Source organism: Capricornis sumatraensis, chromosome 5, assembly GCF_032405125.1.
Source record: "Capricornis sumatraensis isolate serow.1 chromosome 5, serow.2, whole genome shotgun sequence".
Lineage (NCBI taxonomy): Eukaryota > Metazoa > Chordata > Mammalia > Artiodactyla > Bovidae > Capricornis > Capricornis sumatraensis.
In genome coordinates this window covers 101,333,885-101,358,761 of record NC_091073.1, presented here as the reverse complement: position 1 = coordinate 101,358,761, position 24,877 = coordinate 101,333,885, and the positions used below count along the sequence as shown (strand labels likewise).

Sequence of the window (24,877 nt, the reverse complement as noted above, 5' to 3'; positions counted from 1 at the left end):
GCCTAGCACAGTGTTTGCATATAGCGAGTGATCTGTCGATTATAGTCATTGTTATTTTTCGTTTCCACCTCGCTTGTAATCTAAGTCATGCCTTTTGCTTCCTAGTGATGGGCTGGCAGAATGCCTTGTGTGTCTTGTTGTCTAATCTGGGGCAGTAACTTCAGCAGTTGTCAGCATGCTGTCCTTATGGGGACCACTTTGTTCCTCATGTTGCTTTCCTTTTATAGAACTCCAGGATTTATTTGGGTAAAAATAGGATTTATTTATCTTTATTCAAGACATAAGTTTACACAGATTTAATTTTTAGGGGGAAAAGCATTATCACTTTGGAATGTATTTTACAAACTGATTTTATCTGTTAGAATCAATTTGTGAGAATATCAGAGTATCAAGATGATACAGCAATTTAAAACTAGTAACCAAAAGTTTTCTTTTCTTTTCAAGAATCCTTTTTAAAACTGAAATTTGATAGACTAGTATTGAGTTCAATTTGGTTCTCATCATTCCCACTTATGAAGTAGATTGCACTCAGAATTTCACTTATAGCAACATACCAATTTTACTTTTTCTTTTTATAGCATCGCTTATAACTTCAGGGATATGATGGTGTAGAGCGGTTTTTCTCTCAAAGAAGAAAAGGCAATCAAAATCTTTGTCCATGAGATTAGCCTCATGTACTCTCACTCAGTGATTACTGAATACCTTTATGGGCCTAGGCACATCTTTGTCATGCACAGGAGAGAGGTTGTAGTGGATTGCAGCTTAGTATGATCTAATTGTGTGATGAGGTTGATAGACCTAATGTAGTCAGATGCTTCATTAGTAGAATTAGCATTGGTTGGGAATCTTGGGAGGTGAGGTTCCGCTGTCTTACTTTGCTGGACCACATCTGCAGTATTAACATTTAGTTTGGAGCTAAGGGACAAATTGGAGTCATCCCACAAGTGAGGAACCCTGCTCCTGAAAGGTCTGGCCATTTTTGTAGATAAAGATTGTTGGGAAATGAGAGATTCACTGGGAGGAAAGATCTTTTAATAGTGTTTGTATTTCCTGCGGTGATGTCAGGTCCATGAGGTCGGGGCCTGGTCCTGTTCAGCACTGTGTCATCAGTGCCTTGCACAATGCCTCGTATAGAGTCAATAAATAGCGGAGTCAGTTTTGATGGGAGGATGATGGTTACCTTCAAATATTTGTCTTATAGATGGCTTGTTAATTAGATGTATTACTTTTATCTCCAGAGGGCAGATGGAGTCACCAGGGATAGAATATTTAGTTGGGCAGATTTCAATTTGACATAAGAAGAACTTAGTGAAAACTAATTTAGCAGGTAGATTGATTAGCCTCTTGGTATATTTAAATTCTCTTCTTTTAAGTGCTTGGATAAAGGCTGCATGAGGATTTATTAGAAAATGTACCTGCTGTTGATAAATTTCAGGCCAAGATGACTTCAGCTACTAACTCTATGGCTGTTTCTATCTTTTTATTCAAGTATTCCATTAAACATATGATGTCAACTATTAAAATATTTTTTTTTCTAAGTTAGAACTTTGTTGTCTTTTCAGACTGAAGCAAAGCAAAGAACTGGATGCAGAGAAGGCTTTTGCCAATGAGCAGTTGACCAGAGCTATCCTTCGTGAGAGGATATCAAATGAGGAGGAGCGTGCGAAGGCAAAGCACCTGGTGAGCATGAAGATTTAGTAGGAGGGTCTTGTCTACAAGGAAACCGGTGATGATTGGGAAAAGCTTGCCAGCTTCCAGTGTGGATGATATTCATGCTCTCTGCTTAGATTTTCTTTATCTTTGCCTTTTATCAGTGGCTGACACTTTGCTGAGATTAGCCATCAAGGACTCTAAGGCAGGTGTAATGAGAGTTATTGAAGAAAAGATCAACACAGAGACACAGGCATCTTACCTGAGGGATGTTGTTTGCTTGTTCCCACCCGAGTTGTATTTGAAACCTCTAGGGTGAGAGCCTAGCTTGGTCCTCTCCTTGCTGGCAGCCACCAGATGCTAGGTGGGAAGACTCCCGCAGAGGCGAGTAAGGTTTGATCCATCACTTTCTGGACTTTAGAGAAGAGAACCATTTTTTATAAGAAAGGAAATAATTTTTTCAAAGAAAATATTTTTTTAGAAATTTAAAGATTACATAAACATGTTTAAAAATGACAATTAGTAGCAGAAAATTTAAGAGGCACCCATAAATCTGCCACTCTCACATAACCATGGTTTACCCCAAGGTGGTTCCCTCTAGACAATTTCTATTCCTAGGTCTGTTACCTATTGAAGACTTTGGGTAGTGCTGTACATAGTGTTTACATCATGAACATACCCTTTATATCACGAAAATGTGGTTTTTAATGGCTGAACAGTAGTGTCTTCTGCATGCAACATAATTGGTTGGCCATCCTCCTGTTGTTAAATAAAAGTGGAGCTGCTCTGGGTGAAGCCTGGGATCCTGACTACTCAGTGCTCACTTTAGCCTTCCTGGAAACCCTCATGTCATTTCCCTGTCTTCTCAATGGAATGTGGTTGGGAACTCATTGGAGAGAGGAGTGTAACCATATAGTGGAGAGCTTGGGATGCAAGACTCACGGGATGTCCCTAGTCCAGCAGGCAGCTGGGGATTGTTACCAATTAATCAGAAAAGAGTCAGTTTCTGTTCTCTCCTGTTCTTTCTCTTGGTCCTTTCTTTGAGAGGCTAACCTACGACCAGTTGCCAGTAGAGAAAATAGGAAGCCAATGTGTACGGAATCCATTTCTTCAGTGACTAATTCAGGATCCAGGCTACATGGTGGGCAGTAAGCCAGAACAGAGGCGATGGACTAAGAAAGGAATGTCTAGGGTCTGGCCAGCGCCCCTGTGAGGATATACACACATTGAGTGGAACTGAGGCCTAGGGATGTGGAAGGAAAGGCATGTGATGTGAATGGGGGATAATTTTAGAATTAAAAGTGTTAGGTGTTGAGTAATTTAATTATGACATCTGTTATGCTCCTGAGTTTGAGGGTTTTTAGGGGAAGTTGCAAACATGTCGGGCCCATGTGTTAAGGGTCATTCCATGAATGTTACAGCCTCCCAATTGGAAGATCAGGGATGGAGAGGAGAGAGTTTAATAGTGCTTATGGTGGAGGGTGGCGGGTAGGGATTATGGAGCAAGCTTCGAGGTTTCTAGTGGGCAGAGGACCCCTTGGTTCTCATTTTTATTTGTGTTCCAGCTTTTGCCTCTTCTCTTTGAAGCATTCTTTTCTCTACTTCTTTTGGTCTAAATTCGAATATGTTACCTTGTTCTTTTAGTTCAGGGAGATAAACAAGATAAAGATTAAAAAAATAACAACTCATTAAACACACTTGCACATGACAAGGCATAAAAAGAGAATTTTCACAAGAAATGTGAAAATAAAAATTTCTTAATGCCTAGTAACTAGAATATTATGTAATGTAGTTGGGTTGGAGCAGTGTATCTTCAGCACGTATTTTCCTTGTACCTTATAAATCCTCTCTGTTTCCTATCTATATATTTTTGTTTTTGGGTTAAACATACGAAATCGGCATTATATATTCTTTTTTGCAGATCTCTTCTTTATTGATTCTGGAGTCATACTGTATGGGTGGCAAATTACTGACAACTCCTTAATTTAAATCTGTCATAAATTGGCCAAACAGAGTCCTCAAAGCACGTTGGGACTAAAAGTAGAATTTATGCAATAGTATTATAATTGATCCAGAGGATCCTGTTCTGGCTTGAGGATTCTCAGATATTGAAGTGTAGTTCTTGGCCACAACAACATCGCTGCCTACAGCAGTTTGGGTACCTGGTGACTCCCAACTTATTTACCATGTTATCACCTTTATTTTTGTTATTCATTATTATAGAAGACATCCATATTTGTTGGGTAAAGATCAGGAAATAAATACAAAACCAATAAAATCAGTTAGATTACCATTATCCAGAGATAATTGCTATTAACTTTCTGGTTTGTTGTTTTATATTCCTTTTCACATTGCACTGAGTCTGTGTAAAACATTCATATTAATATGTATATTTGTATTTCTCCAAACATAGATAGTAGTATATGTAGTTTTATGTACCTCTTACAGTAACTTTCATATCAAAAAAAATTTAGACTATTTAAGGCCTTTAAATGCCAATAAATACGTATTTGCATGATTCCTTTTAATGGTTGAGTGTATTTCACTGGATTTTCTCTGATTATTAAAATAATACAAGGATAAACGTTTAAAGTTACTAAGAGATCATCTTATGTCTTAGGATGACTGCGGTTAAGGTTACCAGTAAGGTATCTCAGGGACCTGCTCAATGTTTTGTGGCAGCCTGGATGGAGTGGAGATTTAGAGGAGAGTGGATACATGTATATGTATGGCTGAGTCCCATCGCTGTTCAGCTGAAACTATGACAACATTGTTAATTGGCCCTACCCAATAAAAAATAAAAGGTTTTTTTTTTCTTTTTAAAAAAAGACAGTAACAAGTATTGACAAGGATGCTCTGAGAACGTAAAATGGTACAGTCGCTTTGGAAAATAGTATGGTGGTCCCTCAAGAAAAGTGAAACTAGAATCATCGTATGATTCAGCAGCCCACTCTTCTGGCGTGTGTGTATGCTCACTCCCTCAGTCACGTCTGACTGTTTGCAACCCCATGGACTGTCCTTGGGATTCTCCAGGCAAGAACACTGGCGTGGCTTGCCATTTCCTCCTCCGAGGGATCTTCCCCACCCAGGGATAGAACCTGCATTTCCTGTGGCTCCTGCATTGGCAGATGAATTTTTTTTTTCTTTTTTTTACTGCTTGAGCCACCTGGGAGGCTCCACTCTTCTGGTTCTTTATCCAAAAGAACTAAAAGCAGGACATTGAAGAGATATTTGTATATCCGTGTCCATTGCAACATTATTCATAATAGCCAAGGGGTGGAAGAAATCTATGTGTTCCTCAGTAGATTAATGCATAAACAAAATTGTCATATACATACGATGGAGTGTTATTCAGCCTTTAAAAGGAGGGAAATTCTAATGTATCATGCAATTTAGATGAACCTTGGGGACATTATGCTAAGTGAGATAAACCAGTCACAGAAAGGCAAATACCGTGTGATTCTGACTGTGGGAAGCATCTAGTGTAGTCACATTCAGAGACAGAAGGCAGCATGGTGGTCTCAAGGGGCCGAGTGGAAGGAAGTGTGGTGAGCCCTTTCTAATGGGTCTGGAGTCTTAGTTTTGCAGCATGAAAAGAGTTCTGGAGATTGGTTTTGCAGCAGTCTGAATGCACGTTATACTCCGAAGCTATACACTTCTAGTTATTAAGATGGTAAGTTTTAGATTATGTATATTTTACCATAATTACACTTTATGAAGATGGTGTAAAGGAAATGCCTAAGGAAATAGCATTGCTGCATGTATAGTTCATGCTCAGGGGGTGTAAAGTTCCTTCTGCCCCTCCACCCCCGCCCGCCATGTATGCACAGAGTCTGCATCTCCCCATCCTGTGGGACATGTGCTGGGGAACACAACTTCAAGTCCGTATCGTCCATCAGTGCCTCGATCCCCAAGCTGTGGCAGTGGGCATCCTCAGAACCCGTGACTCCTGTGAGAGTCACCCAGGACCATTAGCGTTGCCCTGCTGAGTGCTGGACCCCCACGGCTGCCATTCTTAACCCCAGTATGTGGGACTCTTTTGAGTGATGGCCAAACGTTGGTGTCTTCCTCTTTATTTAGAACCCACATATTGCAGCCAGCAAGAGAGTAAAGGTTGGATTTCACACATTGGAAGGAATTGGAAAGCTGTCTTTCAGTAGAACTAGGGGGAAGGATAAAAACCCCAAACTGACGCCTTGTTGGTGCTGCGAATAAAACTCCTCTTCCTTCTTCCCATCCTCCGCCCACACGCAGTTGACATTTAGATCACTGTCTCCTTAGATGCGAGTCCAGGCGGTTTCTTCCCACAGTTGTTGTAGCAGCTAGCTTTATTGAAGCTCTTTGAAAGGCAAAGTCATGATGGCCCTGTTGTTGAAGTTTTAAAATAGGATCAGATGAAAACTTTCCTTTTTGGAAGGATTGTGTTAGCTGGAGAAGCCACGGGCCCTGCTCTCGTTTTAAGAAGAGCGTACCAATTCCTCACCCTACCTCTCACGGACAGGTACCAGCATTTTCATCACCTGATTCTACCCAGAAGTTTTGGAAAAGAACTTCACTGTTAATTTTATCTGCTTGAAAATGTTAACTAAAATTCACGTGAAAGGACTGTGGCTTAGGAGCAGGAGAGCAACTCTGTAAAAAAAGACTGACTAAAAGTACTAAGCTAGGAAACCTGTAAAGTTAATGTGACTTGCCATTTGTGTGTCTCTCAGATCCCGTATATCTAAACCTAATATTTGCTGTGTCATTAATTTTTTTTAAATCAAAGAATAAGGACTTTGCATTTACATTTTTTTTAAATGCCAATTAAGATTTTGTTTCACTCCTTCTTTCTGTTGTATTAAACTGTGCTGGTTTGACATTAGTCATTTTTTTTTTTTTTACAACCACAGAACTGTAGTATTTTTCTTATTTCTTTTTGAATCTAAACTTGAAAAGAAGCCACAATTTACTTAAGGAAATAGTTGCTTAAATATTTTGGAGCTTATAAAGCTAAATGTGAAAGAGTTTCCTTCATTTTTTGGGCAGATGTTTTATTGAGTGCTTACTATATGAAAAAGGTGGTGCTGGATACTGAGGCTATATGAATGAAAAAGACAAAATCCTTAAGGAATTCACACTGCAATGCGGGAGACAGATACATGAAAAATAATGTTAAAAAGTGCCAAGTCTGTGATAGAGCCTTGCTACTTATATCCTTATGAGAATTCTCACTTCAGTGAAAGCAGAGACTGACTTTCTTGTAACCATTTGGTATCTGCATTCATTTGTTCACACACGTTTGAGAGCCTAATACATACTGGAGCCTGGCAAAGAGTAGAGAGTCAATAAATGCTTGCCGATTTCATAAGTGAGGAATTGAGTCTACTCAGGTTGTGGAAATGGGAGGAGATGAAGTAGGAAAGATGAGAAAAGATTTCCTAGAGAAGTGATGCCAGAGTGGAATGTTGGAGTAGGAATTGCCTGTGTGGTTGAGGAGTAGGGATGGTCCAGCCTACAGTATTTGCCGGTAAAGCATGGAAGCCTGGGGACACTGGAACACCACAGGAGCTAATGAGTGGGACGTAAAGGGTGAGGAGTGTTGAGAGATGAGGCAGAGGAAGTTGGCAGAGCTAAAATCACGAGGCGCACATATGCAGTCCAGAGACCCCTGGACTATATACATGCGAAGGTTTGAAATGCAGTGGTTAGATGGGCATTTTGATAGCTCTGTGCAGTGAAGGGTGCAAGATGGACTAGAGGAGGGAATGAATGGAAAGAGATCATTCTTGTCTGTGGTCCCCACCATCACACATTTATGGAACACCTGGTGTGTGCTAGGTCACATCAGTTGCAAAGATAGATCGATTTGATCACTTTTCCTGAGTCTGCCTTCTTCAGTCAAGTATAAGCTGGGTGGGGAAGGTCATTTTTAACTTGGATTTTTTTTTTCCTCCTGGTAAAATTTTTGAATTTCTGAAACCTCATAGTGTTTAGAAAAAAGCACAAAAAATTAGGGTAAGTGAATGCATAAATTTAGTTTTTGCAAATTTAAGCTACTGTTTCTCCAAAATGTCACTTTTTATCCCTGGTTTCCCTTTTGTCTGAAATGCACTAGTAAAGCAATCAAGAAGAATTGATTAATTTTGTACTATGTGCTTTTCACTTCTGTGTTTTGTTTGTGCTTCAGACTGTGACAGTTGAAATTTCATGGTTAAAGAGAAAAAGGTTTTGAATTTGGGGCTGGAGGAAAATGACTAAAGGAAGTAGATAAGAATATTGCTGCTGCACAAGTATATAAGTGAGGGTCTTCCCAAGAGCAGAGGTTACCGTTGGGGTTGTAATTTTGAAATGACCAGCAGGGTTCATGTTCAAAAGTTCTGTGTTGAAGAAAGTTAAGAGCGATCACTTGGGGCTTTTAGCGTCATTAAAATTAACCAGATGAATGAAGCTGCAGTGTAGCAGCAGTTATCCTGAGTTCTTTTGTTGGACACTTAATCCTTTTAAAAAAATGTTTGTTTTTTTGGGGGGTACAATTTAGTACTTCAGTTATAATCTCTATTAACACACTCCCTCTGATTATATATGCCCTGGGCTGGTTTTTCTTGCTATAGACATGAATCCCCAATTGTTCTGACGTGCATGGAGTATTAGTTTGCTTTGAATGCCAAAAATGAAGTTAATGACTTTGAGCTCTCACTTTTGAGGACTATTTAAATACTGGATTTCTGTTCTGTGTCAGAAATTTAAGCCATTTAGGCATAAGATAATTTCCTGGGTGTTATTGGTGAGAATGGCACCTAGGATCTGTCTGCAAGCCCATTTCTTCCTGTCTCTCGCTCAGTTCCTATCTGACCAGGAAATTTAAAAGGCAACAGCCCTCAGGACAGGTGGGAGCAGAGGCGTGCAGCATCATTTTGCGTCCTGTGTAAATGTTTGAATTCAGCAGGCCATTCTAGTTCCCAGGACAAAGCCTCCGTCTCCTGTGTTCTCCCCTCGTGTGCTTTGTTCTCTTGTGTGCTCTTTGCCTCCTGTGTGTGTTAAAGCAGCACACTGTTGTCAGCTGAAACGCATACAGCCCTGTGAAGAAATTATTAGGAAGAGATTTTTAGTCAGATATTCCATGGAGTGCCAGGCCAGATCTTGGTACTTTTTTTTTTTTTTTTTGCCACAGTAGTAGAAAAAGAGAAACAAGTTTTGTCTCAGTATGCCAGCCTCATCTTTATGTTAAGAGCCCAGAAAGAATAGGACTGCTATTGGAGATTTCAGCATTGCGTGCGTGCGCATGCGCGCATTCAGTCATGTCCTACTCTTTGCAAGTCCATAGACCTTAGCCCACCGGGCTCCTCTGTCCGTGGGATTTTTCAGGTAAGAATGCTGGAGTGTCTTAACCAGATGAATGTATTTCTCAAATGTATGTGGTCAGACCCTTTCCTCATCAGGATTTGCAGGAATACGTAGACTCTTAACATTACTGTCTAGTCCGAGAGAAGACTGTTGTCATGCTGAGCAGATACTGGGGGGCCTGGAGGAGAGAATGGCTGAACATTCTTCTGAAAGTGGAGATTAAATCTCACTAAGGTTGGCGAGTCTGTCCAGTGAGCGCATTGTAGAGGTGACTGTAATTTGCTGGTGTTGCATTTTTTCCCCAAGGAACTGTCACAGTTTGTGTGACCTGTTGACAGAAGGATTAGAGAGGATCTGAGGATAATGTGGTTGATATTCTTGTCAACAAGTAGTTGTATTTAAAGACAGCTATAAGGAGCAACTCTGCTTAAAAGGTGTTGTCATATTGTCATTCTAAATGCACTTTACAAATTCTTTAAGTTGCTTGCACACTGGTTGGCTCAGGGCAACTCCTGTTGAGTGGTGTCATACGTGGTCACCCTGCCATAAATAGCTTATTGACATCCCATCAGTTGGGTCATTATGGGTGTCAAGGTGAGGTATGGAGAGCACTGAGTAAAAATCCATAGGTAACTAAGGTGCAAAGGGTTGGTTATAATTCCATCTCTTTATAGTGCCCTGGCATTTATTGTTAACTTATTTGCTTCACTGCCTGGTCTGAGATGAACTGTCATTAGGGCCTTGGAATGTTATTAAACTGACATCATAATCTCTTTTCCTACTGAAGAGGCTGAGAAATACAGCCCTCAGTGTTTTCTTTAACCTGTGACAGATTAAAAGTTGAACAGAAGCATAATGAACTCCATCAATCCTTCCAAATCCCAAAGAGGATGCTTTGCACATTATGTTTTGAATGAGACTCTAAGGCCAATGGGCTCTGTTTTGTTCAGAAGCATCCTTTTTAGTTTGTCTTCCTGGCAAGCCTGAGGACAGCTGTGGAGAATCGCTTTCAACCTGTGGCTCATGGACCTCTGGTTTAGTGAATTCAGTAGTGAACTGAAGAACAGTCATGTTTACTAGGTGACATACCACAGTGGAGTGAGGTCTGCTTTATTTTTGCTTACTGACATTAAGTTCTTCACAGTGCTGAACATTCTTGAGTCACTGTATATTTACTTCCTTTATGCATTCCTGCCTTTAGTGCTTAGATATGATTCCTAAATGGGACTGAGTTACATTCTTTCTGTGTTTCTTGATGTTTTGAGCTATGCCCTGCTTTGGTGGGTAGGAGGGCTTACTTTTATGTAGCCTGGGGTTATTCCCTTCACCATAATGACATTCAACATTTTGTTCCAGTGTGGCTCTCTCCACCATTTTCTTTACTAACTATATTTTAAGGATGACTTCTCCTGAAAATACCAAGGGGCAGAATTACCAAATGAAGTAAGGCCTGCGTTCTCTAGAGAGCAGGAATCTGTTTACAAACCTGCAGTATTTATTACATACCTCATTTAGCTCATTCATCATTTTAATAGAAAAATGAGTCATTTTAGATGATTCTGGAATAATTCGAGGTAAGCTACATAGCCCCAGGCAGAATATGATTTCCTCAGCCACCAAGCTGTTTTCAAAAAAAATAAAATGAAATGATCAGCACCAATAATTTATGATTACTTGTGGTAAACTTATCAGATGTCTTGTTATAGAAATTTGTTGAGATTAAAAGTTCAGAGGAGTTTTCTAGCAAACTTCTGCCAGTTCTTCCATCTTTCATGACAAATGGCTGCAAGATTCTGTACTTAGCTGTGTGTTTAAGTACTCTCTGTCTGTTTAAAACACTGTAAATTTAATTCCAGATTTGTGTTTAATATTCTCCTGATAAGAAAGAACAGAAGTCAGTGTCACAGGGCCAGTTTTATTGGAGATTATTATAAACCTATTTGTGTACATTTCTGTTCAGGCATTAAGTGTTGATCCTTTTCTTTTCCTTAACCTGTCTGATTCTCAGGAACACAGCTAGCTGATGGCCAGGAACCATAACTCTGAAACCAAAATGAGTCACAAAGTATTTCCAGATTGTGCTATAATGCTCACGGCCTTTGTTAATAAATCAGCACCACAGCAAAAACAGTTGGTACTTGTTTCTCGTGTTGTTTAACCAAGAGCTTTCAAGTCCAGCGTCTTATTTGGTGTTATAAATGCTTGATAGTAGTAGGACAGCTAATCATTCCTGTTTCTAAGGGATTGTAAACCTAAAGTTTGCACAGCGTAACAGCCAGTGCTGCAGATTGGACCTCTGCTGCCTCAGTGATCTTATTTGGGGCACAGTTTAGCAGATTTAGTTATTATTACTTTTTTTTTCTTTGGGTGTGAGGGGGACCTTCCCTGGTGGCTCAAATAGTAATACAGAAGACCTGGGTGCGATCCCTGGGTTGGAAGGATCCCCTGGAGGAGGAGATGGCAACCCACTCCAGCCTTCATGCCAACCTGAATATGTTCTTAGCCAGAAGTGAATTGGACCCACCATATTGGTATTGGTCCCACTGTAGAAAGGGTGAGAGGACTTTGAGGGACAGGCACATGGACAAAGAAGAAATTACCACAGACATAGATGATAACAGGCATCCAGAAGCCACATGTATGGTGAGCACACACAGGGCTAAAAGCATCACAGCGTGATGGGTCTACTCATCAGAGAGGCCGGCAGCCATGGCCACTCATAAGCCTGGTGTGCTCCCGCCTAGTGAAGTAAATAGCATATTCACAGTCATACCACTGTTGGGGGTTGATAATCTGTTTAAGAGCACCGAATGTAGTAATACACATTGCAACTAAAGTTTCCATCTAGGCCATTGTGAATTGAAATAGTTTCTCAGTAGTCCAGAAAAATTCTCACCTGTGAATCTGTGTTGCAAAGGATACTGGTTAAATGAAGTGTTTTTGTGTACTTTTATAGACTCTTTTTTGAGTGGGCTTATTTTAAAAAAATGTTTGCTGTGGTCTGTTCTGTTTTGGTCAAGGATTGGCTGATAGAGGTACAAAAGAACTTGGTTTGTATCAATTATTCATTCCTTTGCCCTCAGAACAACAATATATAAAGGCAGAAACTTCATTTTTGTTGTTGTTGTTGTTAACTTTTTATTTGCAGGGGAGATAAAAGACAATTCGATTATTTTTCTGTTACTTTGTGAAAAGTCAATTTATAAGTATACAGAGCTTTGCATTCTCTAAAAACTCCTGTATTTATATATTTATTCATCAAGGTAACAGACTTGAAAGAAAAGTACAGGTGAAAAAAAAGTAATGATGCCTTAGCCTGGCAGGATGATTCTTGCGGAGAATAGACATAGACTTGCTGCAGTATGTAATTTTTAAGAGTCAGTGTAATTTATGTTAATAGTGTTTACGTCACTCATGAAGTGGATTCACTCCTGTGTTCTGTGTTTTCACTGAACTTTGGGAAAACTCAGAATGAAGACAGTCCACAGGTTTTTCTTGTAAAGTCTACACACATGCACATTTTCAGAACCATTGGAGCGTGGGGTACAAACATTGGGCCAATTTGCCCCCTTAGTATTTCTATACCTTAAAAATTAGTGTGTTTCTTATGTAACCAAGTACACTTGTCAGAATCAAAAAGTTGAACATTGACGTAGTGTTTTAATTTTTAACCAGAATTTCAATAATCTTCCTTAAAGCAAATTTTCCTCCTGGAAAAGGGTATATTCTGGGGCCATATATTCCATTTATGTAGTTATCGTGTCTTAAAACATTTTTAACGTGATTTGCGAGTAATAGGATCTAGACAGATACTGTGTTAACCTGAGTTAATGAACTCTTGCTGTCATTGCTGGAGCTTTAGAAAGATGAAAGTAGAATGGATGAAGAGTAAGGAATTTCATGCAGACATAAGGATTGGTGTTCTGTGTTGTGGGTGAAGGAACAATTGTTTTGGATATTTTCTTTTATGAACCCAAACTAAAACAAATGCTTTCACCAAGATCTGTTTAGATTCCGTGTCTTTGAAATGTAGCAGGCGTCCAAGTTGTATCATTAAAAATAATTAGAGAGTAAACTGTTTTCCTACTTCTCTGGAGAGTTTTTTGAAGAGTAATTTTATCAGAAATAGCCTTCTCTCCACACCCCACCACCAGCACCACCCCCCCAGGTACTGTTCCATGTAATTTTAGGCAAATTGCTTTTTTTTCCTTTATGCCTTTTGCTCCATCTGTTTAAAACGAGGACAAGGTTGTGAATGTACTTTTCTTTCAAGTCTGTTACCTTGAAGAATAAGTATATAAATACGGGAGTTCTTAGAGAATGCAAAGTTCTGTATACTTATAAATTGACTTTTCATACGTCGTAAGTAATTTTGTTTTATGAGTAGGTTACCAATTCCAAGAGTCACATCTATTTTAATTTTCTATAGTTATTAAAAACAGTCCATTAAAAAAAAGAAAAATAGTTAAAGTTAAAAGCCTCTATTTCCTTGGTTAAATTGGATTTTTGTTATTGAAAACTTATTCTGATTAGTAGAAGTGATTTAGTCGTAGGCACAGTATAAATGCTGTTAGCAGTTCCTGTATATTGAAAGGATCAACATGAGAGGTGTCCTTTTCTTGGGTATGAGAAGGTGGGATCTTTTTGCTAATACGTGTTTATTGGCTTTAATGAAAATTCATTTTTGTTGTTTTTGTTGTTGTTAACTTTTTATTTGCAGGGGAGATAAAAGACAATTTGATTATTTTTCTGTTACTTTGTGAAAAGTCAATTTATAAGTATACAGAACTTTGCATTCTCTAAGGACTCCTGTATTTATATATTTATTCATCAAGGTAACAGACTTGAAAGAAAAGTACAGGTAAAAGAAAAGTAATGATGCTTCCCTGGTGGCTCAAAGGTTAAAGCATCTGCCTCCAATGCAGGAGACCTGGGTTTGATCCTTGGGAAGATCCCCTGGAGAAGGAAATGGCAACCCACTCCAGTATTCTTGCCTGGAGAATCCCATGGACGGAGGAGCCTGGTAGACTACAGTCCACGGGGTCGCAAAGAGTCGGGACACGACTGAGCGACTTCACCTTCACCTTGAATGAAAATTCAGACCTTTGTTAGCAAAATAAAGTAATTAAAATACATATATCAGTTCAGTTCAGTCACTCAGTTGTGTCCGACTCTTTGCGACCACATGAATTGCAGCACGCCAGGCCTCCCTGTTCATCACCAACTCCCGGAGTTCACTCAAACTCATGTCCATCGAGTCAGTGATGCCATCCAGCCATCTCATCCTCTGTTGTCCCCTTCTCCTCCTGCCCCCTCCTGTGTATAAATACATATATAGACACTATTAAATTAAAAGGTACAGAAGTTGATCTACTTTATGCCTTTAAAAAATGACTATTAAATGCCTTAAATTTATGTATTATGGTGGATTAAACCCGTCTGCTACCTAAGATCAAGGCTTCATCTTTTCAGATGCTTACTTTATTTTCCATTTATTTCCTATTTACTTTTTAACTCATTAAAAGTCACTTGTTAATTTTTAATATGACTGTCATATCTCTACCTTGCCCTTGCCTGACATAATTTTCCTTCCTTTCCTAACCAACCCTCACTCTACCCGTATCCCATTTTAAATTTCCTGCCCATGGATGGTGGCGTTTTTGAAATGTTCCCATCATCCCCTGTCATGCATAGGGATCAGGAGAATGTCTTGGTGCTTTAGACTTTTTTTTTTTAAACTCCCTGAGGAACCCAGTATATTATAAAGAAACTGGCTCAGTTCCAGCCCCGAAGGCACCAAAAAGAACAAGTTCTAAATAATATCCTCCCATAGGATGCAACATGTTTTCAGCGTGTATCCCCATCTTGGAGATCACCATTTCCAAGATACATCTATAGCTCCGCATATGCTCTGTGTATATATTATAACATTGCGGGCCCCCCCCCCTCCCCGCCCCGCCCTTCGTCTCCTCTCTCCTCTGAGTTTATTTTTTTTCTTTTCTGCGAGCCTTGGGAACATGTCCATAGGCCCGTAGAGTGATACAACAAAAGCAGACACTTGAAGTAGTCAGGTTTTGTCCTTGTCAATGACATGGGACAAAATGCACGCGGTGGATTAAAATATGTTCACCCTGACAGAAATCTTTTAACTTGAAGTGAAAAAGCCTCCCGTCAGTTCCGATCGCAACAAAGGTTACGCTGCTGCCAGCGAGGGTGGCTTGCCAAGAATGCCAGCTTCTCAAGCTCTGTTCTGGAGATACATTTGTTACTTGATTCTCAGCTTTGAGTTGGTTATAATCTTGTCTTGGCATGCTTTGTTTCCCGAATACATCAGTTTTCAGTTCCTTTGGCTTTTTCTCAGGATTTATGAAGAGGGGAGGTGGATTTAGCTTTTTGTCTGGCGAGTAGCAAAGCCTGTTTGAGTTCCCTAATCAATAATTGTAAAATAACTCGAAATTGATCCATGCCTGCTGTAAATCCATCCATGCATTTCTATTAATGTCTGTCATCCTAGAGAAGCTGTACAATAGACAAACCTGTCCCCATATCACTGAAGGTGGGACATGAACAAGTAACAGGCTGCTGTGTATTAAGGGGATGTTCTTAAGGTGTCCTCAGTTTGATACAAGGCTTTCGGAGCTATTTCCTAGATTTGTAGTGTAGACGTTGCAGGGGGTTGAAAAAAGTTTGTGTGTGTGTAACCTAGTGGAGGGGGCTACTTACTACTTGTCCCTCATGTAGACAGAATAGTGACATGATGTTGTTGCCAGGTTATGCCTATCTCAAAATACACTTTACACTGATTTGACATCACCTCAGCCTTGTCTCAGTTGATCTGGAATTCTTATTTCCCTCCCTTTCTCATTAAGGGGGAGAAGTGCTGGATATTCAGTTTGACCACTGCTGATAGACAAGTCTGTTACCTGGGCGCAAAGGATGGTAATTAGTATCTGGGGAGGAGGGCCACACCTCCTCCTCCTTCCCAGTTTCCATGATGAGGTAGTGTGTCTCATTGCCACTGTGTCATCGTGGAGGTTTTATAAAACCTAAGGGTTTTAACTGGACAGGGAGGTCTGATCTGAGCTTGTATTAATGCAGGGAGAGGCTTATTTCAGTAACTTAGAAACAGGGGAGAAATAGTTGTCTTAAATAAAGTTCAAAATATACTCTGAGTGACTCCAGAACAAGACTTGCCTGTCACTGATTGAATATATTAACACGTCTAAAGAAAGAATATGTCAATCTTGATTTTTTTTCTGTCTTTAAAGTTTTAAAAAGATTATTTAATATCATGAGACTTGTTTACAATGTGCTGTGCAGTAGAATAAAAATCGGCATGCTCTTTATTATTTGTGTATCTGCAAGGACAGAAAGCTTGGTATAGGTTTGTGGGTTTTTTTTAATTTTTCTTTTTCCTTATATATGTTTCAAACATTTTCTGTTTTACCTGATTGTCTTGACTGCGTTTTAGTTTATTTACTTATATATAGCACAAAATACATATCTTCAGTAATTACTTAGTACTTTTTATATAGAGAAGGAAAGATTTATGAGGTTTTGTATATAGAAGGAAAGAAATGATTTGAAAAGACAAGCGACTCTTTGAGTCTGTCCCGGTGCAGCCCTGGTCTAATGGTTGTCTTGCGCTGGTGGATGCTGGCCTCTTGTGCAGGTTCTTAACGGTAGCTGTCTTAGTTTCGTGCCCAGATACTTTCAGGCCGTGAAATTCATCAAATAAGCCTCTGATTTTGATTTGGCTTCCCATGGCCTGCAGAAGGCACTCGTCTTGGCGGGAGGTCCTGCATGCCTCTTCTTGGCAGGTGTAGTTCTTATTTTAAAGTGATAATTTGGCCTTTGAGTTGATTTGGAAGTCTTGAAACTTCGGGGCCTGTTAGCAAACGAGGCTTCAAAATGTGCAATACTAAGTTCACAAAACTAGCTAATTCTTCACTGGGGCTTTTTGACAGGTGGCTTGAAGCTGTGTTCAGTCACAGCCCCGATGCCATGTGCCAGGTTGGGCCTCTCTTCTCCCAGATGTCATTGAATAAAGGGAACCCGAGAAGCGTGCGCTCTGGAGGGCATGCCTCTTGACATGGGAGCCTGATGCTCATAGTGCTGCAGCCATTCCCTAATCCTGCTCAGAGCCTGCTCTTGGGGTTTGAGCTCCTTTGTCTCGTCCTTTCTCAGAGACCAGTCAGCCGTGGTGTAGATGGAGGCGCAGTCATCTCTTGTGATAACTGTAACTTCCTGGTAGAACTTGAGGAGATGGTAGAAATCCCCCTGCCTAGCGACCCCCTTTTCTAGGGGGAAGAGCGAGGCCTGGGGCTGTCAGGGACAGAGTGATGGAGTGAGGACCAGCACTTAAATCTCTCTCTAGGATGATTTTTCTCTTCTTCAGTGATCCTGTTTCAGATAGGCTCCCAGGATTGCAGACCAGAGAACAAAGAGGTCAGCAATCTTTCTGCAAGCTGGGGCTGGCTGGAAGAATAGAAGCCTCCCTGAGGATGGGCAGCCTCCCTGCGGCGTAAGCCGGGCACTGAGGGCATTTGGGATGGACAGCTCTTGAGCAGGATGAAGTGGACATGTGTTTCTCTGGTGTCATCACCTCTGCTGTCTTTCCTTTATATGCTGCAGTTTCTCAACTGCCCTTTCTACTATGTGCGTATCTCCTTGCCTAAGAGCCTTAAGTATCTGGGCAGAGATTAATGTTATAGCTTCCTAGAAAATGAAACTGATGCCTCCGCCATCATTTCTCTTAAATAATGGGGGAAAGGCCCATGGTATTTGTCAATTATCTTCAAGGCCACTGTTATGACTAGTGAGATAGGGAGTAAATGTCCCTGATCTCTTCCTGTTCTTACCTTGAAACAAAGAGGCAGGAATGCAGTCATTGAATACAGTGAATAATGGTCATGGATAGTCCTCATTGTATGATTACGAGATTATGTTGTACTTATGTGGAATTAGTGCAGAGCTGTTATAGTAATTTAAAACATAGCTTGCCCATCACAACCAGTGCCCATTAATTTAGCAAGAGTGAGCTGCTTCTACTTGCTTTTCCTTCATATATATACCTGTGTGTGTGTTTGTGTGTGTATGTCACTTGCATTTGCATTCAGGTATTATTTATTTAGAACCTACTGTATTCTAGGCACTGGTTTATATACTGGGGATACATCAAAACAAACCAAACAATGATGCCTGCCCTAATTGAGTTTATATTAATTAGGAATTGTCTGAAACTGTGTCTGAAAAGTTACAGATTAGGGAGAAAGGGAGTTAATCCTAAGGGAATAAAAATATTTAACTTTTATTTGATGCTCTAATTCAACCTCTTGATTTTTTTTTTTAAAGTAACTTATTCAGGTCATTTTAACTTTTATATTTGAATTGGAAAAAGTTTGATAATTGGATGAGATGACAGAGTTTTTGAAAACATTCTTTTAAACTATACAAATACTAAACACTATACAAATACTGGGTTTAAGATTAGGTAAACCTGGGTTTTCTCTGGCTTCGCCAGAGAAGCAGAACCAGTTGAGGGTGTGTGCGTGTACATACATATGTGCCTGTACACATATAAAGATTGATTTATTTTAAGGCGTCAGCTCATGTGATGCTGGGGGCCAGCAAGTCAAAAACTCAGGAAAAAAGTTGATGTTGGCGGTCTGGAGGCAATTCTTCCTCTGTGGGAGGACCTCGGTCTTCTTTCCTAAGAACTGCTGCTGCCCTTGTGGCTTTCCTGGGCAGGATTTTGTGGCTTGTTGGAGCTCCGCCCTGTGAGCAGCTGGGGCTAGAGCCGGGGGTTCCTCTGGTTTCTGAGCATGGTAGCATTCCTTTTTTTGTTGAGACGCCCAAGGTGGCACAGGTGAGGGCTCAGGTGGCATGTATTGGCACTGTCCCTTGGTCTCACCTCCCAGCCAGTTCTCATTAATCCTTGTCTCTTGATTGGTTGTCTCCCCATAACTTCTGACCCAGTGACTGCAGAGACTTGGGTTCTCCCAGCTCTAGGTGTTTCCTGTACATTCTCTGAAACTGTGGGGCCGGTGAAAAGTGCTAGTACCGTGGCCATCATCTTCCTCTTGAAACAGCAGAGCTGTGTAATAGGACATAGGTGGCACAGTGTCACTTACTTTGATTCATCGTTTGAATAGCAGCCCGTAGGCTTTGTGCGCATCCTCTGTGCCTGGTGCTGTGTCAGGAGCCAGAGAAACAAGAGCGAACACAGTCTTTGCTCTCAAGAAGCTTACAGTTGGCTGCAATATAGACCACCACTTAGAAAAGAAGCTAGTTAGGCTGACGACACCCATGCCTGACTCTGTGTCTGCCCGAATGTCATCCTGCACTTCTCCACCCACTCTTAGCCCCTCATTTAAATTTCATTCTTCATTTCAGAGCCCAGCATAAATGTTGTCTTTGTAAAGCCTTTCTGGTTTCTAGCTCAGGAATGATCACAGCCTTTCCATAGTTCCAAAACTTTTTGTTCATAGCTTTTTTATGAGTTGGGTGAACCCTATAATTTATCATCCAAACAGAGAAGGTGAAAGAAGACACCATTAATTAATTCTTTCAGGACAGCACGCATAAAGTGGGATGTTCCAGGAAAGCCAGGACGTAGGGTCACCCCAGGTATGACCCTGTTTGAGTAAAGAATGGTATGGTCAAGTGTGTGTTCATTTCCCATTTTATAATGTGAATTCCATTGTACGGTTGGGGGAGGCCAAGAGGAACCATGGCATTTATGCTTACCTGTTCACATGGGGATTTATTTACACTCAGTAGGAGCTCAGTAGTGCTTACTGAATATTCCATTCTTGTGCTGTTAACGAGAGATGTCAGAAGTGGTGCAGACCTGCTGGAACCTCCTGCAGATCTGTCAGGAGACGATTCTTGTGAATGGGCAGAGGTGAGGGCCAGGGAGACTCGGCTGTGAAGGGGCTCCTTTGGGTTGTCCAGTAGTCCGCATCTTGGGATAATGTCAATTAGGGGTCTTTCAGGGCTGCTGTGGTCAACCAGATGGCAAGACTGTTCTGTTAGGTGGAGCATTGACCATAGGGAAGCCCCTGGGAGCAGTCAGGAAGTGGGTCGAGCTGTGGCTTGTGGGCCATTATGGCAGTGGAGAGAGGAACCCAGCTGAGGCAGCTGGTGACAGCATCCTGTTCCCACTTGCTGTGGTTGGTATCTTCAGTGTTCATTACACCTGACTCCTTCCAGGCAGTGTGTTAAATTGAAAGCATTTGAAAAGGTGATAATCACTTAGTAAGGCTGCTGAAGGTTGCACAGAGTAGAGGACTTCATAAGGTTCTTTCAGAGACTAGGTGTCGCTGGCAAATTCTTTGATGGAGTCTAGATGACATTAGTTCATGGGCTTTTACATATAAATGAAACACTTATTGAAAGAGTCCTTTTCACTGGCCAGAGTAAGCAGCTATTGGTAAAATGAAGTGAGGCATTGGGTGTATAATAATACCGAGTTTATTACCACATGGTTCTAAAATAAATAACTAATGGATACATTGACTTCTGCTGTATAGATGACTTTGGAGACCTCTTCAGAACACTTCAAAAGTCTCCTTAAAGACGTAGTATTTTGCATCTGTTATCACTGTTCCTTAATGCCTAGGGGCCACTGTCTACGAAAAGGTGGACACTTAGAGTCTTTTTGTGCATAATAAGCATTTGGTTTTCCCACAGCCTGTAATTTGTAGTAGCTAGTACTGACTCTTGAGCCTGGGGTATTACAGCACTTTTTGGCAGACACCTATGCTCAGCAGACTCTATATGGCACGAGCTGATTGTGTTCACGTCTATGAAAGTGAACTTCTCATCCATGCATTTATGGCTGTCTTGAGTGGTTTCCTTTGTGTAGTTAAAAATCGCTTGGTTGGATACTACCTCCCTGGAAGGGATTGTTTAATCCTTTCTACACTTCCTGTCCTTTGCCTGCTCTTGTACAATCTATAGATGACTTACAAAGCTGTGAAATTTGCACCAGCCTCCATTTCTCTGTCAACTGTGAATACAGGTGTCAGAGGAAGAGCTGTGATCTTAGGCTGGAGGTTCCCTAGCCTGACCAAGAGTCCCCTGTCAATATAGGTGCCCAAGTGGACTCAGATTTACAGGGCAGGACCTGAGTACGTGTCTTCTGTTGGCTCAGCCCTCATTGTCACCAACTGATGATGGGATGAGAAAAGCAAGGCATCTTCCTCCTCTTACTGTTGCTCGGCAGCAGCCCTGTGATTGGAACAGCTTTGGTGTCAGTCCAGTGACAGAAAGGCTGTTTCTGTATACAGGCACCACCAAGGCCTCAGTGCCTGTATACATTTTTACACCTCCGTGTTGCATGATTATAAAATCTGTATTGAACATGTTATGATGTCATAATCTTCCTGTTTTGTGAAGATTCAAAGAAACCATTCTTACCCTTCTCTCTTGTCCCTTCCCCCTTCGTGCCACTTCATTCTTACTTGATCTTTGAGAAAAGAGCCATGGCTTTAGAGGGAGAAGACCTGACTTCTGAATGCTTCAACTAATGAGCTTTTGCTGTTCAGACAGTCCCCTCAGTTTTGTCTGGGTGTCAGGTTCCTCAATTCCAGAATCAACATGGTGTTTTCCTTATAGCTTCCTTGGCAGGATCCTGTTAGCTAGTGAGTACACAGTCCCTTTGTAAAAATGTAATGCTATAGGTTTTGATGGCCACAATGGCCAGGTGTTTATCCTTAAAATGGGTCATCAACAAGTATCCTAACAGACTGTAGACAGAAGATAACTTTCCAGGTGGCACTAGTGATAAAGAACCTGCCTGCCAGTGCAGGAGACCTCAGAGACATGGGTTCGATCCCTGGGGTCAGGAAGATCCTCTGGAGAAGAAAATGACCATGCACTCCTCCGTTGTTGCCTGGAGAATCCCATGCACAGAGGAGCCTGGTGGGCTACAGTCCATTGGATTGAAGAGAGTCAGACCCCCTGAAACAACTTAGCACAGACAGTAAATTCTCCGAGCACTGACGCGTTCACATCACCTCTTGCTAAACTCAACTCTTCTCTGCGCCACCCTGTGAGGCTGGCAGTTCGTTCCTTGGTTCATTCCTGGGAAACGGGCCTTGTTTCCCCCGCAGTGGGTGTCTCATGGTGGAGACCCACCAGTCAGTAAGCACATGGAACTTCTCCTTGGCCTTGTCAGCGGCTTAATTCCAATCACGTTGTTAAAACAGTATTTCACTACTTCTGTTTTTCCTAATTATCATGCAGATAAACAGTGGGGATCATGACATTAGAATAAGTGAGTGCCTCATGGTTTTTGCCTCAGAAGGAGAAACTCTTGCTGCTTTTTTTCCCCCTTGAGCAGCGCAGCAGTAATAAATGAGCAAGTCCAGAGGACTTTATGATAGATAGTTAATGGTGCTGCACCGCAGCCAACAGGCCTGTTTCCACAGCATCTGTCACCATTCAGAGTCATTAGCATACCTTTAATGGTTTCTTTTCAAAATAATTTCTACCAGGGCATTTAGAATACATCAAGGAAAAATATTGAGTTGTAGAAATGAGGAATTTTAAATGTAGACAAATGGTTTTCATTCTCGCAGATGTGATTTTGATAAAATTGAGAAGCCACATAGCAACATACTGTACGGTCTTAACACAATTGACAGTACTTAATGTACTGCCTGGGAATTTACTTTTTCAGACATTTTAGAACAGTTAACTACCAAAAAATTCATTAAATAAAGCTTAATTGAAAAAATGGTAGAGTTTCTTAGCACGGTTGACCCCACCAGAGGCCTTCCCCTGGTGTGTGTTTGGACTGTCCACTGGTTGCCTTCCACACTCTGTTTTGCAATCAATCATAGAATCAATACTTTTCTCATTTTATAAGATGAAAAATGTCTTGTCAAGTATAAGTCATTTTTACATAATATTGGTAAATACTAGGCTTGTTTATTTATTTAGCTGTGAGGGGGAAATCTTCAGAGAAGGAAATTAAGCCATCTTTTTCCTGAAATGTCAAGGGCAGGTGAGAAGAGATCTTTATTAGATTTTAAAATATGAATGCATTTACAATGACATATGTCTTTAAAAAACAATTACTTTCTTTACTTTTTAAATGTGAAAGCCAGTGTATATTTTAGGATGTGTACCTGGCTTTATGAATAATATTTCCTTATATTTATAAAGTACATCTGCTTTAGATCTGTTTGCATACTTCTTTCATTCTTTTTTTAAAAAGTACTTTTTCATATTAAAATGTCTACAAGAGGACTGTGAAGTCACAGGGTGTGTATTACCCCATTTCCCAAAACCACTTTGAGAACCTCTGAGAGGAAACTGACACTTCCCTGGTGGCTCAGAGTCTTTCCCCTGTGGCTTAGTTGATAAAGAATCTGCCTGCAATGTGGGAGACCTCGGTTCAGTCCCTGGGTTGCGAAGATCCCCTGGAGAAGGGAAAGGCTGCCTACTCTAGTATCTTGGCCTGGAGAATTCTATGGCTTGTATAGTTCAAGGGGTTGCAGAGTCGGACACGACTGAGTGGCTTTCACTTCACTGTGGCTCAGTCAGTAAAGAATCTGCCTACAACGTAAGAGACCCGAGTTCTATCCCTGGGTCGGGAAATGGCAGTGCACTCCAGTATTCTTGCCTGGAGAATTCCATGGACAGAGAAGCCTGGCAGGCTACAGGCCATGGTATTGCAAGAGTTGAAAACAACTTAGCAACAAAACCACCACCACCAGAAGAGGAAATTGGATATGGTCCAGTTTATACAGGTGACAGTTGGAATGACCAGGGCTTCTGACTTGTGTTTTCTAAGCTCTTTTCTTGAATATTGTTTTGGCTATTCTGTACTCCTCTGGAATGATTTTTGTATCCTCACTGATACAGAAATTTCCACACATCAGTTTTAACACCTTTTTAGGAAAAACCTTGTTTTTTTTCAGTATCCTTTTCTTGGTGCTCAGGAATCAGAGAGTTTGATTTTTTTAAAAGGTCTTAGGACATATCTGATTAACTCTAGAATCTGAGGTTTTTAAAAATTTATTTCAACTATTGACACTGTATGAAGTCATTTATTCTCATTGTTGCTGATTATTTTTAAATTTAGAGTCAGTTGACTGAATTGGAAAAAGATATTCATTTCTAAGTACATTTCATATATTTTTGCATTCTGTTTAACAATTGCTGTTGTATTAGGATATGGACTCATTAAAAGATGGAAGTTGCAGGGTTTTTTTTTTTTAAAATTTGAACTGGAAGCTAATTACTTTACAATATTGTGGTGGTTTTGCCAAACATCCACATGAATCAGCCTTGGGTGTACATGTGTTCCCCATTCTGACCCTCCCTCCCTCCTCCCTGCCCATCCCGTCTCTCAGGGTCATCCCAGTGCACCAGCCCTGAGCACCCTGCCTCATGCATCGAACCTGGACTGGCAATCTATTTCACATATGTTAATATACATGTTTCAATGCTATTCTCTCAAATCATCCCACCCTCGCCTTCTCCCACAGAGTCCAACAGTCTGTTCTTTACATCTGTGTCTCTTTTGCTGTCTTGCATATCGGGTCATCGTTACCATCATTCTAAATTCCGTATATATGTGTTAATTTTTAAAGTTTATATCAGTATTTGCCTATGGTTAGTTCTTATCCATAGGGTGCAGGAAAGCTGATTTTCACATTCTTGTTTCAGACAACAGGACAGAATAGGGGGAAAAGGGAGATAGGGATGTATCCTTTCTCTTTTAGGATGAGTCCTGGCTTCCCAGGTGGCGTTAGTGGAAAAGAATCTGCCTGCCAGTGTAGGAGATGCCAAAGACATGAGTTTGATGCTTGGGTTGGGAAGAGTCTCTGGAGAAGGAAATGGCAACCCACTCCAGTATTCTTGCCTGGGAAATCCCATGGATAGA

General features: G+C 40.8%; 1 protein-coding gene across 2 annotated transcripts in view; it reads left to right on the top strand.

The window, feature by feature from the left end:
• CHCHD3 (coiled-coil-helix-coiled-coil-helix domain containing 3) overlaps positions 1-24,877 on the top strand; it is a 289,889-nt gene that overhangs the window by 97,299 nt on the left and 167,713 nt on the right. For both annotated transcript variants that reach the window (XM_068972961.1, XM_068972962.1), the window contains exon 4: positions 1,563-1,680. In XM_068972961.1, the coding sequence (XP_068829062.1) occupies positions 1,563-1,680 (118 nt within the window). The remainder of the gene's footprint in view (positions 1-1,562; positions 1,681-24,877) is intronic.